The sequence below is a fragment of the Rutilus rutilus genome, assembly GCF_951802725.1.
Source record: "Rutilus rutilus genome assembly, chromosome: 15".
NCBI classification, from domain to species: Eukaryota; Metazoa; Chordata; class Actinopteri; order Cypriniformes; family Leuciscidae; genus Rutilus; species Rutilus rutilus.
Genome location: NC_140220.1, coordinates 12,025,484 through 12,046,338, shown reverse-complemented (window position 1 = coordinate 12,046,338; position 20,855 = coordinate 12,025,484). Strand labels below are relative to the sequence as shown.

General features: G+C 37.5%; 2 protein-coding genes across 7 annotated transcripts in view; both read left to right on the top strand.

Moving 5' to 3' along the window:
• The first annotated feature begins 400 nt into the window (after positions 1–400).
• On the top strand, positions 401–2,565 carry sf3b6 (splicing factor 3b, subunit 6). The gene is made up of 4 exons (XM_084431899.1): positions 401–602; positions 1,035–1,153; positions 1,235–1,373; positions 2,230–2,565. The coding sequence occupies exons 1-4, from the start codon at positions 573–575 to the stop codon at positions 2,317–2,319; spliced, it is 378 nt and encodes a 125-aa protein (XP_084288025.1). The 5' UTR covers positions 401–572; the 3' UTR covers positions 2,320–2,565.
• Positions 2,566–3,095: 530 nt separating this feature from the next.
• Positions 3,096–20,855, top strand: part of tdrd6a (tudor domain containing 6a) — a 35,304-nt gene continuing 17,544 nt past the window's right edge. For 4 of the 6 annotated variants that reach the window (XM_084431911.1, XM_084431912.1, XM_084431909.1 and 1 more), the window contains exon 1: positions 3,249–3,365. The gene's annotated coding sequence lies outside the window, so the exon portion shown is untranslated. Of the gene's footprint in view, positions 3,366–20,855 lie in introns of all 6 variants that reach the window. The other 2 variants (XM_084431914.1, XM_084431913.1) reach the window with 1 other exon arrangement.

The window sequence follows — 20,855 nt, the reverse complement described above, 5'->3', positions numbered from 1 at the left end:
ACAAAAATAAAGTAAAATATTACACCTCGACAAAATATACTTCATTCTTTAACAAAATAAATGAATTTATGAAGATTTAATAGCTTGGATATATAGCCTATTGCTCGATATCTTTTTCAAATACAATTAAAGGGCTTTTGATGACTACTGAATTTACTACAATGAATGTGATTTGTTAAGGAACAATAAAAGATAATTAAGTAGCCTAGTAGTTTATGTTTTTTTTTGTTTTGTTTTGTTCACGTGATAGAAACCAAACCAAACCAAACAAATAAACCAAAATATGTGTAATAGATCAAAAAGTGCCGTTTCATTGGGGGCAGGCAGCACAAAACGAGCAACTGGTATCTAATAATATTATAATAAAGTTACATAAGTAGAATCGTAGTTTGACGTCACCTCAAAGGAACCTGGCCGCAGCCTTCCCGGAAGAACGTCATCACACTGCGCGATCAAGCCAACATAGCAAAGTGCGCAGCTACTTAGCTTGTGCTAGCTGTTACAGATTATAGAATAGTTGAGGCTTTTTCTCGCAAAGTTTGAGTGTTTGTTTCCTTTAAACAGACCCAACCATGGCGATGCAAGCAGCTAAACGTGCGAATGTAAGTCCAGCTTTGGTTCAGATGATCGTTATGTTGATAGGTTGGCCATCAAATGGCCAATCCGCACTTTTAAGATGGATGTTTATTGTTGTTTTCCTGGTATAAAAATGATCAATTACCTCTAAGACAAACAAGTAAGCGCTATTGCTAGTGGTATGATAAAATATATATTCCCTGCTTTTGTATTTATACATGTGGACATATTATTTAGGACTCGAATTCCCTCTTTTAGTATAGAAATGTGGTTAAAGTATTTATCATGTTACGTCCATGTGGGAATTCATAAATTCAGTTTCATACTTAAATGTCATTCGAAGCACTTGAGGGTGTTCAAATTCTTTAAATGGTGGCGTGGTTTGTGTTTTAATGCTAAGAAACAATTATTTTCAATTTATGTATATCTCAATCTTCCTCTTTGCTGCTATGTTTCAGATTCGTTTACCTCCAGAGGTGAACAGGATATTGTATATTCGTAACCTTCCGTACAAGATCACTGCAGAGGAGATGTATGACATCTTTGGAAAGTACGGGCCAATTCGTCAAATCAGAGTGTGAGTATCAGTTTATTTCTTACATTAGCATACCAATATGCTTGACAGACACTTACTTACAACTACTGATTGTTCTTTCAGTGGGAACACACCAGAAACGAGAGGAACAGCCTATGTTGTATATGAAGATATCTTTGATGCCAAAAATGCCTGTGATCACCTTTCTGGATTCAACGTCTGCAACAGATACTTAGTTGTATTGTACTATAATGCAAACAGGGTGAGTTTAACTGTTCTTGTCTTTGATTCAATCACAGTGCTGGGTAGATTACTTACATATTGTAGTCCATTACTGAATACAAATGATATAAATTGTAGTTAGTCACGAAATTTACATGTAAATTACATTTCACATTTTTTAGGTAATATATTCTTGATTACTTTTGACCTAACTTGTTTATAACGATTCAAATAGTATAACCTTGTAGCCTATTGGTAATTTCAAAGGCAAAGATAAATTATTCTATTTTGTTGATTTCAACAATATGAAGTGCATTACACATTACGACAGGGTTTCCCTAACTAGCATTTGGGAAGGAACTGCAGGGCATTCATAAATTTATGAAAAGCTTAATTAAATCATAAAAAAATATGAATTATAAGAAATTATCTAATAAAAACAATTCAAATAAAATACTAACTAAAAACTAAAAAGAAATTATATTATTTTATGCTGTGCGGCCTCTCAATTTTCCTATTAATAGCCTACGTATTATAATCTAATTAGATTTTTGGAATCTGATTACATAATCTAGAAGATTACATATAATCAGTTACTACCCAACACTTATACACAACTTGATGGTGTGAATTTCAAAAAGGTTTTCATGTTTCAATAATTGTTAAATTAGTAGTTCACCAATGAGGATACATAAATGACAATTAAGATCGTCATTTCTGTTTCAAACACTGTTATCTTTCTTCTGGGGAACACAACACAAAGATGGATATTATGCAGAATGTTCTTTACATAAAATTAACTATTGTCCAACGATTCATTTTTGGATGAACCTTTGACATGTTAATAGCAATGAGAATGTGATCAATTGTTACCTTTGTTTCCCCTCCCCCCCAAGGCTTTCCAAAAAATGGACACAAAGAAAAAGGAGGAGCAGCTGAAACTTCTCAAAGAGAAGTACGGGATAAACACAGACCCACCGAAATAGTCAACGTAGTTTTTTTTCTTTCTGTTATTGTTGTTTTTCCCACCTTGCATCCATCTCCTTTCCCTTCATCCCATTAAGTAATTTTTTTTTTTTTATGTCAGTTGAACAGTGTTCATTACTTGGCCTGAAGTCTTGTTATATATATTGACCCCATTTCTTTTTCGGTGAGTTCTGTTAATATCGAATAAATTGGCATTTATTCATCAGCATTTGTTTTATTAAATCACTGATTTCCTTTTTTAATAACTGTCTGGTGTCTTATTTGCACATTTTTATTAAACTAGTTTCACAGTTCCAGAGTTTAAAATCTAGTGTTTAGAAATTAATATGAATATAATGACTTGATTGATGAACTCTAGGATTCACATTTCTCTGATTAATAATAAAATATTGCATATAACAACACAATGTATATTACTTTATTTGAAGATAATGCTTGTCATTGATGTTTTTGTTTCTGATTGCAAAATAAACAAATAATATAATTGCATATATGGCATTGGTTATGCAGTAACATTAAAGTTGCTTTAGAGATGAGATTGAGTAAAAAAAACAAAAAAAAACCATTTTTGCTGCCTTAATGCAGCCCCTTATTTTTTTTGTCTTAAAATATTTTGTATATTATATTGTAATATGTCTGAAATTAACCAATCTATGTTTTTAGTAATCCAGTATTATTATTCAATATATTACGTTGGATTATTATTGGACTATTGTTGCTTCCGTTTTTAATGCACTTCCGTCTGACCATAAATGAGCCAATCAGCTGAACGCTCGAGAACGAGGCGCGAAAGCGACAGTCGTGTCTAGTTACGTATCCTAATTTCTCCGTTTGAACATCGTTTGTAGAAATAGTACGCTTAACGTTCCCCTGATTTTTGTAGAACTGATTCTTAGTTGTTCGCGATAACTAATATAAGTATCACGTGGTGAAAATCAATTTTTCGGTTTGTGTGCCTTTACAATTGAATCCGCCTCGACGGTTGACAAGAAGCCAAGATGTCGTCGGTCTTCAGTGAAGTAAAAGCGGAATCTTCCCTAAAGTGGTGAGTGTTCGTAAAAAGTGTTCGTTTTATGTTGACTATATCTATTAAATGTGTGCTAATCAATATGAGCGACATTTGTCGAGATTGTTTTGTCGCATTTTAGCCATTCGCACAACGTTGGGGAAAGTCACGATTCTGGATGGGTTAGCTAACGTTAAACTTACTGAGTTTATTTAATCTAACTTAAAGTTAATTCGCTTGTGGTGGGAGAGAGTTTAGTAAGTCATACATTTGAATGTAAAAGTCTTGCTTTTATGCTAGATGCGGAATCCATTAAAATTACTCGTTTGCCAGTAAAAAAAAAATGGATTCATGCTCTCTCTTGCAGACCTGACGCTTTATTGACTCTACCGTATCTATAGCGATGTAAAATAATGATTATCAATTGATTAATGATCCTATATAGAATGCCAATTCGTTTTAGTTTACTTGTTTATTTCTTGTGTTGGTAATCAGAGGCTGCACCTGTTACAATCTCTCAGATCTCACCTGTGAGAGGTCAGCTGATAGACTCCTTCCAAAAGCACATTTTCTAATTTCCTCGTGTTACTTTACTTTTATACTGTTAAAGGGATAGTTCACCCAAAAATGAAAATTCTGTCATCATTTACTCACCCTCAAGTTGACCCCATTGACTTCCATAGTATTTTTTTTTTTCCTACTATGGAAGTCAATGGGGTCCATCAACTGTTTGGTTACAGACATTTTTAAAAAATATCTTCTTTTGTGTTCAGCAGAAAAAAGAAATTCTTACAGGTTTGAAACAACTTGAGGGTGAGTAAATGATGACAGAATTTTCATTTTTGGGTGAACTATCCCTTTAATGTCAAATTGCTGTAGTTTCCAGCTGGTGTCTTGAGCTAAACTGAGGGGTTAAAGCAGAACTTGGTAACTTTTTTTAACTTAATAAAACTGTCTAGAAATCATTTGGATGGTTAAACAACCTGTTGTGGTGATATTGGTGACTTTCCCCGCTCCCCCCAGCATTCCCAGGCGGAAAACCAACCTTGCAACTTGGGGACTACCGTCCCGGCAAGATAGAAATCGGAAGTCTCATGAGAAGCGAGAACGAGCGCGAAACACAAATTGCTTTACGGCTAGAGGTCGACCGATATGGTTTTTTTCAGGCCGATGCCGATGCCAATCTTTTGAAATCTGGGTCGATGGCCGATGGCCGATTAATGCTGCCGATTTATTTTGGCCGATTATGTGCTTGTTTTTAACCTCTATTTGAAAGATAAAATGTAACAAATAATTACTTAAGATAGACAAGATTTCTCAACAAAAACATTTATTGAACACTTGACTAATCTGCACTTGTACAAAAGACAAAAAGACCTTGAGATATGTTTGGTAATTGTACTTGAATGAATTGAAAATTAATTTGCTACAATTCAGATTAATATATTTGTTTTCCTTAATTTTAATTAACAGTAACTTAAACACTTTGCAGTTTGAATGATGTCTTGTATAAACAAAATGACGGTGTATGTTTTTATGTTTCCACTGTTCGATCGCATCTGCGCCACACACACACACACACACACACAAATATAAGTAAACACTTTGCGACTTTAAACACACGCGACTTTTCGATTGCGCCCGCGCCCCTCTCTCCCTCTCTCTCTCACACACTCACTCACTCACTCAAACACACACACACACACAACATTATCTTTACATCGCTGCCTGCTTCAGAGCTAAGGCGGAGCTACAGATTAGGTGTCCCCAAAGAACCCGCGTATCTAACAGTAGTTCCGCATTACATGAATTAATTTGCACGCAAGCTTTATTTATTTTTATACCATGTATTATCCTTGTAAATGTATACACCGAACCGTGACGCCCGTACCGTTTCGGTTCAATACAAATACATGTACCGTTCCACCCCTAGTCTACAGTGAAATACAGTCACACATTACACTACTGTTTGGCCAGCATTTTAACAGTGTTTAATCCAGCTACTAGCTAACGGTATGCTAAAGTTAACTGCTGACTAGCGTCATGTTTCTAACGTCCGTTTTCAGAGCATCCAAGAGAAGCACAGGCATAACAGTAGCACCGAAATTAAGCACAGAAATCCGCATTGATATTCGGTCCGGTAAATAACGGTCGGATTCTCTGTCTGTAATTACAAAATTCTTGATTACTTATTGTGACATGATAGCAACCCTTCTGCTGTGCTAATGCAACCTCAACTACGCTATCAATATCCAAAGTAGCCTAACGTCATGTCGCCTATTCATATTTTTTCTCGAAGTTGGCAGTAACATATCAAAAGGTTTTAATTAAATATAAAGGAGTTTTCTCCAAGGAACTTAGCTCCTTCCGTAGGCACTGGATGAGGTCTGCTCACTCTGCTGGAGAATGACTCTAGGCGCAGCGTGCGTCGAACACGTGTTCCACAACAACAACAACACTAGGCTGCCCACAGATGCGCCCGTCTAATAATCGGCTTGATATACTGGATATTGGCCGATGCCGATTATGTTAAAAAATGCAAAAAATCGGCCGATTAATCGTCCGACCGATTAATCAGTCGACCCCTATTTACGGCAATTCGACATAAACACACACGCATGTATGATGTATTACCAGATTACCCACCTCGGTAGACATAGCTCCACACGATACAGTTGGCTTGCTCCGATCAAAACAAACGCACATGAGCAGCGGTAGAGAGGGGGAGGAGGCCGCCTCAAGTGAGTTTTTTACGACCGTGTTGTGAAATATACGCCCCACAGCTGTAGGGGGAGCTCGTGGGGAAAACATGCGACAACAAAAGGGAAAATCAGCGAAGAAGTGACTAGAGTTCGCTAGAGTTGCCAAGTTCTGCTTTAATGCGGAAGGTTATGTATTGTCTCATATGTCAAGTTGTGTGGTCCGTAAAAAAAAAAAAAACAGTATGAAGTGTTCTTAAGATTAAACATCAGCTAAAGGCTTCTTCCAACTTGTATTTCAATATTATACTATCTTGTGTCCTGTCCCCCCACAGCTGTATTTTACATAACCTTGAGAATCAGTTATCAAAAACCTTTACTTAGTGAACTGCTTGGCCTATTCTATGAACAGCATGAAATTAAATGGCCAATTTGAATTACTGTGCTGCTGCCAGACTAAACCATTGTAAAATGTACAATGTTCAGATGACCTCACATCAACTAGGCTAAATGTAACGGGCCTATTCAGGGCTCCAGACTAACATTTGAGAGCAGTGGCAACAGCGCTTTTAAGTTCTACAGATGGTGGCACCAGCACCTGATTTGTTGGTTTTGAAGGGAACATTTATCTTAGTTAATTTAATCATAAAATTACTATTGTTTTGTGTTGTTTTAATAAGTGCAGTTACTAATAATAAATAATAATACATGTTTGTTTATTGGAAATTTAACAGTGAAGCACTGAGCTTGAATTGATATGCAGATAAAATTAACTTTTATTAACAACTGTAATGCAAAAACCTAATTTTATATGATTTTTTTTTTTTATATTCTACTCTTATTAAATGTACCATTGTTCTTTTATAGCATCATACTGAACTGACCGACAGCTTCAGTGATTACAAAAGGAGCACACCTGTGTAATTCAGTGTAATTCAGTCAATTTGAAAAGTTTTTGCTTTTCATGAGCATTTCTATGGCTCAAAGTGAATATGTGCTCCCTCTGCCACCATCTACTGGTTATAGTGGTAATTTCAAGTTTTTTTAGTTTTTTTAAATAAGTGCTTGTTTGCCACAAAATGGCCTACACTAGGAATGAATCAGCCGTTTGAACGAATCGATTGAATTGGTTCAGTCATAAAGACGGTGGCTGAATCCGAAATCGCCCCCTATACCCTCAAATAGGGTTTTATTTGAGGGGACAGCAATTTGTAGTTGTTTCCGAAACCATAGTGGATGTTATTGAGTGCACTTATTTAAAGGCACACTATGTAAGAATTGTACCTTAAAGGTCCTGTTCTTCGTGATCCCATTTTTCAAACTTTAGTTAGTGTGTAATGTTGCTGTTAGAGCATAATACCTGTAAAATTATAAAGCTCAAAGTTCAATGTCAAGCGAGATATTTTATTTAACAGAAGTCGCCTTTCAAAGCCTACAGCGAACGGCCGGTTTGGACTACATCCCTCTACTTCCTGCTTTAATGACGTCACTAGAACAGTTTTTTGACTAACCTCCGCCCACAGGAATACGCAAAAAAAGGGGGCGTGGCCTTGTTGCGCTCCCACGGAGAAGAGGAAGAGTTGCGTTTGTAGAGTTGCGTTTGTCGCCATGTCGTCGAGACGCTGTTATTTTCATCCCGGAGTCAAATCACTTAAATAAATTATTGTAATGCATGGCAATGATTTCTTTTACACAACATGGCAGCTTTTAAGGCTATATTCATGGTGAAAATAAAGTGTATTTATATAAAGTTGTTTGGTTGAAAACAATTTCAAAAGAACTATACACAACAAAAAATTATTTAATTAGGAGGTGTTACAGTACTTTTTGTATTTCTTTGCAGCAGATGTTTTCAACCTCCGTTGGCATTTTGTCACAGTTACCACATGTACACCTATAAAACATATTACTAGGGCTGTCAATCGATTAAAAATTTTAATCGATTAATCACATGATTGTCATGAGTTAACTCGTGATTAATCACACATTTTTTTATTTGTTTTAAATGTACCTTAAATTAATACTTTTCAAGTTAGTAATACTCTAATCCAGGGGTTCTTAACCTTTTTGATGTCGGGGCCCAAATTTTACAGTACAAAGTGGCCCAGGGCCCATTCAGATATTAGCACTGTATTGGTTTATTGATCTCACCCTTGGTTTGATTTGTATTCAATAACTAAATGAAATCCACTTGCAGTTTAACAGTTTATTATTCATGTGTATGTAAACCTTCACATACAATTATTCAAGGAACAAATCAATCTGCATCAAGAACAAATTTAAAGGCTCAAGTCAGGCACAAAAATCAGTTAGATTTGACAAATTATACTTACAAAAAAATATAAAATGTTTATAAATAAAATAAAAACAATAAAATGTGTTGCTAAAATAAATAAATTCAAAATAATATTTTTCAAATTAAATAAATAAGTTGTAAATGAAAATTGAAATAAAGTGCAAATGAAAAAAAAAATATATAGCTTTATAATCTGCATAATCTGCATATCGTGAATGCTTAGGCCCCGATCACACCTGACGCGTTTTTTGCAATGAGAGGCGCCTTTTTTCAATTGGTTTCCTATGGCAGCGAGCGTTCTGCGCGCTGTTTATGCGCCTCGCGTTTTTGCAGTTGAGAAAAAAAGCAACTCCGAGCGGAAAAAAACGTCTGACGTCATCGCGGTTTTTTTCCACTGTCCAATCGCATGAATGGAGAGGCGGGCCTTCCGTTTTAGTGATGAAACCTACAGTTGCTTGAATGCCCGGAGAGTGCGATGATGGAGGATAAACTTGTGGTGCTCTCGCGGGTTACCAGGAGCTTAACGACTTCACGAACCGTAACTACCTGTTAACAGAAAGTAAATAAAGTTAATAAAAGGCTGATTTGACGTTTACTTGACTGACAGGACAGCTGTTACAGTGGTCGCCTAGCAACATAAAAAACGCAGCGCACTGCTCGTTCTGTGTAATGGTAACGGTGAGAGTCCACTACAGTGGCAAAACTCCGCTCAGTGCCACTGGCAACGCTATAACGCGTCCGCTTTGGGGTGTGTCTGTTACGAGTGTGTTTAATCTAAGTTTTTTTACAACACACACACACACACACACACAGTATAATCATTAGAGATTCACGGGATTACATTAGAAATAGACCAGCTTTGTTTCCAAATGCACCAAGCAAAGATATCCTTTCAATTGTATACACTTTTATAAAACCAGCCAATATAACACATCCAAAATGAAATATTTAACATATATAACAACTGCAAAGCCTCTAATTCGTAAACAAAACGATTTACGTACTAAATTCAGCAATAACACCGGCACAATTTGCATATGTTTAAACTCTCAAGACAGACGTAACATCCCGAACCTCACAGCAATTGGCTGCCGACCGCGTTTTTCACTTGATATTTGCATAAAGTCAAGACCTGCCCAACCTTTTTGACGCTCTCGGTCGCTCTCAACGCTTTCTCCGGTCCGCTGGCAATCCCAAAATGCACTGCGCGAGCGTGAAGCTCAACTTCCATAGGAATGAATTAGGTGTGATCGACCCCTGACTGAGACATTAATTTACTGCCACTAGTGGTGGGATGGTGTACTGTAACTGTCTCATGGATAACAGTGGTCATTCTGGTGTCTTCAATTGATAACTTGTTTGGTCCCGCGGCCCTCGCGGCCCACAGGTGAAAAACGTAAAAAAATTTGCGGCCCTCCAGGTGGCGCTCGCGGCCCAAGCGTGGGCCGCGAGCGTCCCATTACTTCTCTTTCTTTGCACTGAGCAATTAACACAAACATGTTTAGATTTTTGCATGACAGGGCAGCTCTTCTGAAAATGCTGAATGTACATTTATTATTAGGCTACATTATAGTTTGTCTCTCTCTGTCTCTCTCTGTGCCCATTTGATGAAGCTAAATTCTCAATAAAACGGTTTTCATTGGTATATTTTACTGTTTCTGTTGTCAAACAACGGAACGAATATGAAATGGTGACTGAAACGCGACCCATTAAGACATAACCTCTCCCTTCCAAGATGTTAATCTGCACAATAATCCTGATAATCGAGCCGTCGTCTAGGGCTGCACGATATTGGAAAAAAATTACATTGCGATTTTTTTTTTTTTTTCCCCAACGATATATATCGCGATATTGCAAGCCATCAATCCAGGCTAAAGTCAATAATTACCATTCCATGTTATTAATAATTTCACTAATAAGCAAGCTTCATTACAAGTAAAAAAAAAGGCCACTTAATATTTTATTCCAGAAACATATTTCTCTCAGAATTCGGTGAACGTTCTACACAGGACCTAACGTTCTTCGGGTTCTAGGACCTGAAAAATTATGTTTTCTGTGCTGATTCAGTGACGCGTTCATGTAAACGGCACCTATAACCAGCAAAAGTAATGATTAATAATATGTAAAATATTGCGATGTGACATTTTAATTGTTTATTAATAAACAAGTGTTTTCTGTAAAGATTAAGTTGACAATACTGACTCGCGATCTTCGCAGCAGTGATCGGGAGAAATGCACTTTTCATACAGATTAGGCTATTATTATTATTTTTTTAATGGTTCTGTTTAAAAGTAGAGATTTCTGTAGATAATAGTAATATTTCTATTTTATTATTATTATTATTATTATTAGTAGTAGTAGTATTAGGTGTGTGAGGCGAGTAGGCTACCTTTTATGCTGAGTTGCGGTTAATGGATGATATCTTATAATCTCCAGTTCAGGCGCTGCATGGCTGCTATAGGCTATTTAATATTTATTTATTAATCCAGGAAATTGGATAATGAAATACTGATTAAAATTAAGATACAATTAATACGAAACGAAATTCGTTTTAAAGAAAGGCTTTGTGCTTTCTGTTTGAGGTATCTGTGAAAGTTTTAAAGCAGTCTTTTACTGCCGCTTTCATAACGGTCGCATCCTTAATAACATTGTTTTTTCCTCATAAATGCGAACACGAAAAATAAACGACTTAAAAAAAAAAAAAAACATCCACAACTTTATAACACTCCAGCAAAGTAGCCTACCTCTTTTTGGTCAACATCCTCCTTTTTGTAGACGAAATAGGCTAGTCCCAAATAGCTGATTTTGACTTTTTTGCGGTGGATCCTCTTCGTAGCGCATTTTTAGCTATAGGATTGCCAGTGAATGTTGGCTGTGAGCGTGAGCTGCAGCACAGCGAACCAATCACTGTGCAGGCACGCGGATCGTGTATGTCACCCCAGCAAAAAGCCATACAACAATCTCGTGTTTACTGTGTGCTACTAACGTTACCCTTCACATCGCATGTTCCGGCGATGTGACTATCGCTCATTCGCACATCGCGATGTCGATGTTAAAACAGAATATCGTTCAGCCCTACCGTCGTCTGATGAAATCAAATACACATAAGATAAACACAATATCTGTTTTGCGATTTCGGCTATACTTGCATGTAAAATTAGAGAAGCAACATCATATCTGTGTTTAACTGAATTAAAGCGGTGCTCCTCTCTCCAGCGCGAGACGCAGAGAGAGAGCGAGAGAGAGAGAGGCGCGCGCGCGTGCTGGGAGAGCAGTACCGGCGGTACCGGTAGATTCTCAGAAACTAAATAAGGTTTGGGCGCTTTGTTGAAGGGAAAAAATCGCTAAATGGGTCTGCAATGTCGCTAAGTTGGCAACACTGTGTATCTCCATTTCTCCAACTAGGTTTTGGGCCACGGGTCAAACAGAAAATACGCGCTGCGTTAATCGAGCGTTAAAAAAAATAGTGCCGTTAATATGATTTTGCGTTAACGCGTTATTAACGCGCTAACTTTGACAGCCCTACATATTACTAATCAAAACTCGTGCTCACGTGTAACTAAGGTAGGATTAAACAATGCACTTATTTTAAAAATTCAACAACACCATCGTTAAAGGGATAGTTCGGCCAAAAATAATATTTAACCCATGATTTACTCACCCTCAAGCCGTTCGAGATGTATATGTAGGGCTGGGTATCGTTTAAAAAATTTCGATACCAATACCGATACCGATACCTTGATTTCGATACCGGTTCCTGATCGATACTTTTTTCGATACCAATTTTATGAAATCCATTTTAACAAGATTACATGACACATTACCTCAGAAAAACTTTGGTTTTGTTTTTTCAGTTTGACTCATGCTCCTTAGCCAGTGCACAAAGGAACAAAAAAAGCACAAAGGAACAAAATATTCCTTATACATATACATAAGGTACAAAATATTTTTTTTATAAAGAGCTCATGCTCACCAAAGCTGAATTTATTTCATCAAAAATACAGTAAAACTTGTAATATTGTGGAATAGTATTAGCCTACAATTTAAAATCTTATTTGAATATATTTCAAAATGTAATTTATTCCTGTGTTGTCAAAGCTGAAATATGAAAACAGTTTTTGGAAGGTCATTTTTGATCACTTTAATGCATGCTTACTGAAAAAAAATTCTGACCAACACGTTTTTGAACGGCAGTGTACATTCAGTAGGTCATTATTGCAATATAAACACAGTCAGAGTGATCAACAAGGTATCTCTTCATTTACCAGTCGAAGACGCAGCAACTTTCTGCTCTTATGTTTACTCCGTGCACTGTCAAGGGCTTCATCATATCTGTCGCGGTACCGTCTTTGCAGCCATTATTTTACCACAAATACTGCATCGCACGCTGTTGGCATCGAGCCTGGAGAAATGTAGCCACACTTTTGATCGACTTTTCCACATCTTTAGGGTATTGTGAGTGTGTGTGCTTGCGTGTCATTGAGTATGTGCGCGAGTTTGTGTGTGTGTGCTCGCGTCTCATGAGAATGTGCGTGGACAGTTTGTGTGCGCGCGCGCGTCTCATAAGAGTATGTGCGGAGAGTTCCGCGCGTCTCGTGTGTGTAGAGTTTGCGTGTATGTGCGTGAGCGAATTTAGGCGTGTCGTTGTGCATTTCATATGTATTTGTTTGAGCACTGACGTTGACGAGTTAACCCCTTAGGTATCGAAATCTGGTACCGAAAAACAAGTCATTTTTCGATACTCGATAGTATCGAGGCAATTCGGTCGGTACCTAAAAAGTATCGAACTCGGTACCCAGCCCTATGTATATGTCAATCTTTTTTCAGACGAACACATTTTCAGTTATTTTAGAATTGTCTTATTGTCTTATTTTAAATGTCTTAGATCTTTCAGTGGTTATAATGTAAAGCTATGGGGTCCACCTCCTTCAAGTCCCAAAATGTGCATGCATCCTTCACAAAAGTAATCCATCCGGCTCCAGGGGGATAAACGAAGGCCTTCTGAGGGTAATCCGTGCGGGTTTGTTGTTTGGAGTGGTTTTACAATAAAAATAAAAGTTTGTCGTAAAAATATACATATTTAAAACTTTATAAACGAAAATAACTGGCTTCCGGTAGCGGTCGACGCGCGTTCACGGAGATGGATGCTGGCGTAGGACGTAGCGTAGGAAGCGTCGTGACGTAGAACGAACGTAGAGTTTTGTTTTGCTCTGCTCTCTGGATGCGCTATCACGTTTGTTCTACGTCACGACGCTTCCTACCGCTACCGGAAGCCAGTTATTTTCATTTATAAAGTTTTAAATATGCATATTTTTACGACAAACCCGCACGGATTACCCTCAGAAGGCCTTCGTTTATTCGCGCACGCACCCGTAGACCAGAGCGAGAGAGCGAAAGCAGTATGCCCATCAAAGCGCTGTGCTCGGCTTTAGGGAAGTATTTGCCGGATTTGCAGATCGTCTAATGCTTAAAGGGGTGATGAACTGAGAAATCAAATTTTCCTTGAGCTTTTGACATATAAGAGATCATCATACTGTAATAATATCCTGTAAGTTTCAGAACTGAAAACTACCTTGTTAGTCCAATAAAAGCTTTTATAAACATCAGGCTCAGCAAACGACTCGTTTTTCAAAGTGGGGAACTATGACGTCAAAGAGGATAAAACACCGCCTCCACAAAAGAAGATCAACGCCTACTTCAACACGGCCTGTTTAGCCCCGCCCACCGATTCGCTCAAACATGCTAAATGACATAGGACGACATGATGATTGCTAAACCGGATCGAGCTACTTCCAAGCAATAAACATGCTGTTTACTAAATATTGTGCGTGCCTGTTTGTGGAAGAAGACAGTCTGCATAAGCTTCCTTCGGATTCCAGCATGGTTAAACTTTATTAAATCAGTCAATCACAATTTCCCGACGGATCTGCCAGCAACATGTAAGTAACCATGTGTATTCTAATGCCTGATCTGCGATCAGTGATTTCTGATGTGTAATTTTTCAAGTTCAGATATCTTTCTCTTAAAATCGTTCAATACTGTTTATGCATCAGTGACTAAACGATCAACTTCACATAATTTCTCGCAGTATTATGAAAATAATCTTTTTTAAACTGTTATTAAATTATATACAGAAAGCGATCAAAGAACGATCCCTTTCCATTCGCCCAAGCTGTCAATCAAACAGCACAGCGCGAGCCGCGAGCCGCGAGAGCTTATCTGGACACTTACCAAACTCGTGATGAAATAATGACACTGTTACACTACACAACGAAGCTCTTACTGTGTATTCACATCGTGTTTGCATTGTGATTTGGTGTAAGCATTTGTGAGAGTGCAAAAATTGCGTTGCAATGATAAGATCTTTATTCACGCGATCAACAGACTGTCTGTCATCTGCTCAGTCAAAGCTCATCATGCTGCAACCTTTCATGCGATGTAATAGATTTAAATATAATGCTTTAAACGATACTTTTCACGATTTGTTAATCTCGATAGCTGTAATAGTAAAAACGTAGTAAAAGTTTTCGAGAGAGTTCATGTAATACTAGCTATTTCATATGCAAGCATGTCAGCCAATCACAGCAGTGGGCGTTTGCACTGCAGTCTCACAGCAGACACGCCCCTTAAAACGGAGCGTTCAAATCTGAGGCTGAAATCAGGCTTGGAAAAATGGCTTTTATTTATAAATTATGACAATTTTTGATGTAAAAATCATACTAACATTATAAGGGCACCCCAGGCAACATTATAAAATAATAAAACAATCCAGTTCATGACCCCTTTAAGGATGGAGCAGTCCCAATGATAAAGGTTCACGGTCGTGCGTTGGAACCGCAGGCAGTGAGTAAAACTGCTTCAAATGTCTGTGTGTTGTTAGCTATCGGCGCGTAAGCACAGCAAGTAAACATGATCACGTATAGTTAATGTATCTATGGAGCATGCAATGTATGTCTGTGTTTAAATACATTTGTTTAGCTGGCCACTGTAGGTGTCTGTTTGTTTATTGTAAAACCACTCCAAACAACAATACACAAAGAGTGTGAAAATATGTTGAAATAAATGAATTATTTCATAATAAACCTAGATTACCTAGATTTGTTCACACAAAGCGCGCTTCTTCATTGAAATGCGCTACTATTCCATTGTTTTTCTATGAAAATACTAGGGGTGTAACGATATTCGAACCGAACCGAAAAACCGCAATACACCACCCACGATACGAATCGCGATACTCTCATGGCGTACCGAACACGCCCGCCCCGCCCCCTGCTGTCCCGGCTCATTGGACCTCATGTCTTATGTGTACACAACGAATACAGCGTTGCCTAACCACCATTAACCACATTTAATCGCAATAAGCTCAGTGTTTTGTTACATTCGATACAATAAGCAAGGTGTAATCTTTCAAATTCTGTCTATTTGATCACGAAATTCAAACATTAAATGTCGTTTTGGCGCTCTTTGATGTGGCGTGACAGATCACCGTACTAGCTCCTCATTTAAAGCGGCAGCGCGGAGCGCGAGTAAACGCGATTCTCTTCCTCAGTTACAGAATAAACATGAATGGACACCTGAAGGTATGTTGAAAAATACAGTATACTTACTGAAAGGCATCATAACTCGTGTAATCGCTCAGTCAGTGTTTCAACAGCGGAAATATGTCGATAAAACGCTTAGTTTTTCACATAGCTTTATTTACCTCAGGCAAGTCATTCAGTGTCCACAGCTTGTTGGTTTGCTAAGGAAATGAACTCTTTCACTAAATAAATGCACTATATTAGCCTATATATTATATTTTACTTAACCTAACCTGTTAATGACATCTTGATTATTTAATGTATGTTTAAAATATCTGTCATGAAAATGACAGCAACTGTGTAAATGATTATACAGTATTTCAATAATAAATTAGAGTAAAAATGTTAATGTAAAAACTGCCTTATGTGCAGTTTACATGTTTTCATACAATTTGTTACTTGAGTGTTGATTATTATTATATCTAAAAATAAATAGCAACTGAATTTAGGCTAAAAGTCTAGGCTCTGTTGTTAAGCTTTAATGTTATAGTAATGTAAAGTATGGGCTCCTATATAGTTTACAGCATTAGCAGATCATTTTTTTTATCCTTGAGAAACATTTACTTGTAATTGAATTAATTTAAAGACAAGGACACAATTTGTTAATTAAAGCACTGTTTAACAAAAAAAAGCAATTTTAGCTTTCTAAACCCCCCACTCCACCTAAATGAACCGAACCGAACCGAACCGAGACGTCAAAACCGTGGGACGTACCGAACCGTCAGTTTTGTGTATCGTTACACCCCTAGAAAATACTAGTCTGATGTGCAAAATTGTTCCGCTTGCTACTGCTAAGTCACATACAATAATCCATAAACCAATTCATGTCAACTGTTCACTGAAATAGCTGGTTTCAATAAAACTACTTGTGACGTCATATTTGGCTTTGACTTTGAACGTTTGCTCTCACTTTGCGGAAAAAATATCGGGATATATATCGTATATCGTATGACTATTCAGCATTCACATGTATAGTTAATTTTGACTGACATGACATAAGCAAATGATAATGTTATAAAACAGCAGAGAGTTGTATGAAAGCAATTGTTGCATGTCCAAAAGCATTTGCAATTTGTTGGAAGGAATGAGAAACTGCTACTATGATGTGCACAAATGACTAAATGTTGTGGAGGTTGAACTAACTGTTGTGCAAATGTAAATAGTGATGTGAGAAATGCACCAAAGCGACTGAGAAAAACTGTAACTAGAGTTTAATAAATGGAACCTTATTGTAAAGTGTTACCGATTTGTTATACACTGTAAAGGAAATTTCTTTAATCTGACTATCTAAAATAAAACTTGCGTCTACTGTCGACACTTAAAACTGTTGCGTCTACTCATCGACACAGAGTGTCTACAAATCGACACTTAATAACCTTTATACTCTAGCTCTTGCGTCTTCAGTCGACAACTGGCCGAGTTTCTTACTCTAACTTACTTGCTTCCCTAAACTGACCTGCTGCGCAGCAGTAATAACAGACAGACTTTCAGCAAATGTCCTCTAAATGCTTTAATAACGGCCGGGAGAGTCTTCGAGCAGTTCTCAGAGAACTCTCCCAAGAAGAATCAAGGCCGGAGGATCTCAGACAAATTCCATTGAGACATCCCACCGTAAAACACATATACAACAGTTTTTATAGTATAGAGGTATGACATAAATGTCAGGCTGCATTACATAATTTCCCCACTGTTTGATTGGTTCTTCATATGCAAACCCCTATGTTACTAGGTAAAGCAAACTCTGATCTTGTGGTGACTTCATCTAGCCTGGGTGCCAGCCCGAACCCCGCCCACAATATTTTTTGGTCGGGAAGTTCGGTCTGGACTCGCTCCGTTGAGGAGCTATTATGCCCGAACAAAAATAGTTCGGACCAATCAAATTGTCAGGGCGGGCTTTATACGATGATGGACAGATAAGCAACGGTAACGTCATCATCCACGTCATCAACGAGCGCTTGGGTTGAATTCAAATGACTGCCACTGAAGAATTGAGATTTCACGAGTTCACGCTTACAAATAAGTCAGATAGAATAAATGCATATTTGGCGTGCTGTCTGAGGAGAGGCTTCGGGCTCGGTATTCGGCCCGAACTCAAAGTACTCCCCCCGTATTCCTGGCTGTGGAAGAACAAGCCAAGAGTGAGTGCAGGGATGCTGAAAACTGTCATGTTAGGTGAGTTGACCGAGTGAATAAATATATGCTTTCCTCTCATGCTGATAGACGGTTGATTGGATTGATTATTTGAATGTGCTCCTCCTGAAATTTGTTTATAAAACATCATGTGTAGATTCCGCCATCGCGTCTGTTATAGAAGATATCCACAGCGCATTCATTTTAAAAGAGGAACAGAGAACCGCGATCGGAAACATGAATGAAAAACATACGTCACTTACTCCGTTGCTCTGATTGGTTGTAGGTCTATCCAATTGAGTGCAGAGGAATTTTTTTTCCTGGTTCGGTTGAAACACGCCCCATAATCAAAGCTCAATGGAGAAGTATCAGACTCACATTCTGACTAGAATTGAGTATGACGACGTCAGGCTAGACTTCATCTGTTAATCACAAGATTCTAACAGACTGTCTAGTTTCATTTCCCAAAACTAAGTTATTTTTACATACATACGCACATGTTCAAAGACACAAGTTTTCCATTGGTTTCATACCGTCCATTGTTAGATGTTAAATAAGGTTAGATGTTAGAAACATGGTTAGTTTAATATACAGTTTAAAATTTCCACGACAACACCGATTCAGTGTTGGACAGATCAGTTGTTTTAACCATTCATTAAATGGAATCGGTTCAAAGGAGTCATTAGTTCTCGAATCGGACGTGTCATTAGCGGACTTGTACGCGTTGTGTGATTATCCCGGCAGTTAGGACATCGCACAAGATCTGTCAACACAGAAAACATTTCATCATTGGATAGGTTTTGTTTTGTTTATTGAAAGTGTTTTTTTATGTCAGCTGAATGGGCGGAACGCTTTTCAGAGAAGATAAGGCAACGTAATTTTATGAAATTTTTTTTTTAACACAATTCACACCCAGCGGTAATTCAGGAAAAAAATATCCGAATGCTCCACGTGAAATTTCGGTCTTCCGATCTTTTACCATCGTGTCAATTCTCAATTGATTTTGAGTAATATGCGCGAGGGAGCGAGAGACAGCAAGACAGTTTGAAGACTGTGAGGGTGCGCGCGCGCGACCTGGCCTCTCTCTGCTCGGTCTTTCAGGAATATGCGCCCTATCGCAAGCGCAGCAGTCATCTACATCACTCACCGATCAAATAAGGCTTTGGCGAGACAAAAAATCGCTTGTGAGAGAGACGCGTGAGTGACAGAGACGGAGGGAGAGCAGGGAAAGGAAATGCAGCTGAATGAATACGCTGCGTGTTTTAACCCTCTGAGGTGGACAAACGCGTCCGTGCGTTTTGCTGGATTTTTTTCAGTTCAGTTCAAAAGAAATTAATTTTGCTCTGTTGACTTTGATATTACAAGCAAGTTTCATACATCAATCGATTCTGTTAAATGTGTATTATTTTTGTGTATACTCACAATAAAAACAAACTGTTGTGCTTTTTGCCAAATAAAGAAAAATAAACGTGATGCGAGTTCTGCCTTCTCTCTGTCAGTGAAGACCATTCTGAAACGCGTCCGAAAATGAACAATAACTCAGCGAATACTGAGTCAAACAGGCATACAGACACACAGGCATGAAGCTTGAATTCTCTTCTTTAAAATTAGGTAATTTATATAAAAAACTAATATTCTCCTCTTGTGAAATCTGTATTAAAAGAGAGCGATTCCAGTCGAGCTAATTAGAGCTCATTCAAATGTAATGTGAACCCGCCCACGGAGAGCGCGTGCTATTCAAACGCAAATTACTGAGGCAAACCTGTGAACGCCCCCATATCAGCTCGAGAAAACACAAGTTTAATCATATCATTGTAGCCTACGTGTTTACACCATCTGGCAGCGCTGTGAGGAATAATAATAACGGAAAATCTACCTCAGAGTGCGGGTATTGCGAGGAGAGAGGATCCGAATACTGTAGTAAGTTTTTTTTCCTTCTCAAGTTAATCGCGTTTCTGTGAATGAATGAACGGCAGCCGCAGAGATGCGCGCTGTTTATCACAGCTCGCAAAAAGACAGTTTAAATTTAAATTGCGTCTCTGTGTGAATGAATGATGATGTTTTAGCAAACTGTATTGCTATACTGAGTTGAGTAAAAATCGACAGAAATATGTTGAAATAAAATGTAGGCTATTTGTATAAGCAATGTATTAAACTGAAAATTAACATTTATATGCCCTAATATTTCATAAAAACAACGTTACAGTCAGGCGTTTCTGTTTGTTTCGGTTTTAGCAAACTGTATTGCTATACTGAGTAAAAATCGACTGAAATATGTTGAAATAAAATGTATTTGTATAAGCAACGTATTAAACTGCAAATTAACATTTATATTTCTTATAATAAAAATGAAAGACCTATGTTACAGACATATGAAAGACAACATTTTGTTGATTAGTTTTGGATAGATTATACATTTTTACTGTAAAATATCTGCCACCTCAAATAAGCTTTTGTTTGCCAATATTTGCTCATGTTAAATATAGTATGTTTTGTCAAAAATAAAGTAATCAAATAATCAATCAAATCCTTAACTTTGAAATATGTATGATAAAATGTATACTTTAGTTTTTACAAAGAAAGATTACACTTGAATTGTTGTTGTAATTGTAACCTTTTTAATAAAAAATATATATTTACAAGGTAGATGTAAACAAACTATTAAAAGGTAAATATAAGCCTTTTCTCTAAATAATTTTTATTGTGTTTTATTAGTGACAAATTTGGGGAGAGGATAAATATTCCAAAACTGAAAATACAGTATGAGAATTAACTGCACAATTACTAGACATGTTTTCCTTGGATATTATAGGCCAAATTGCAA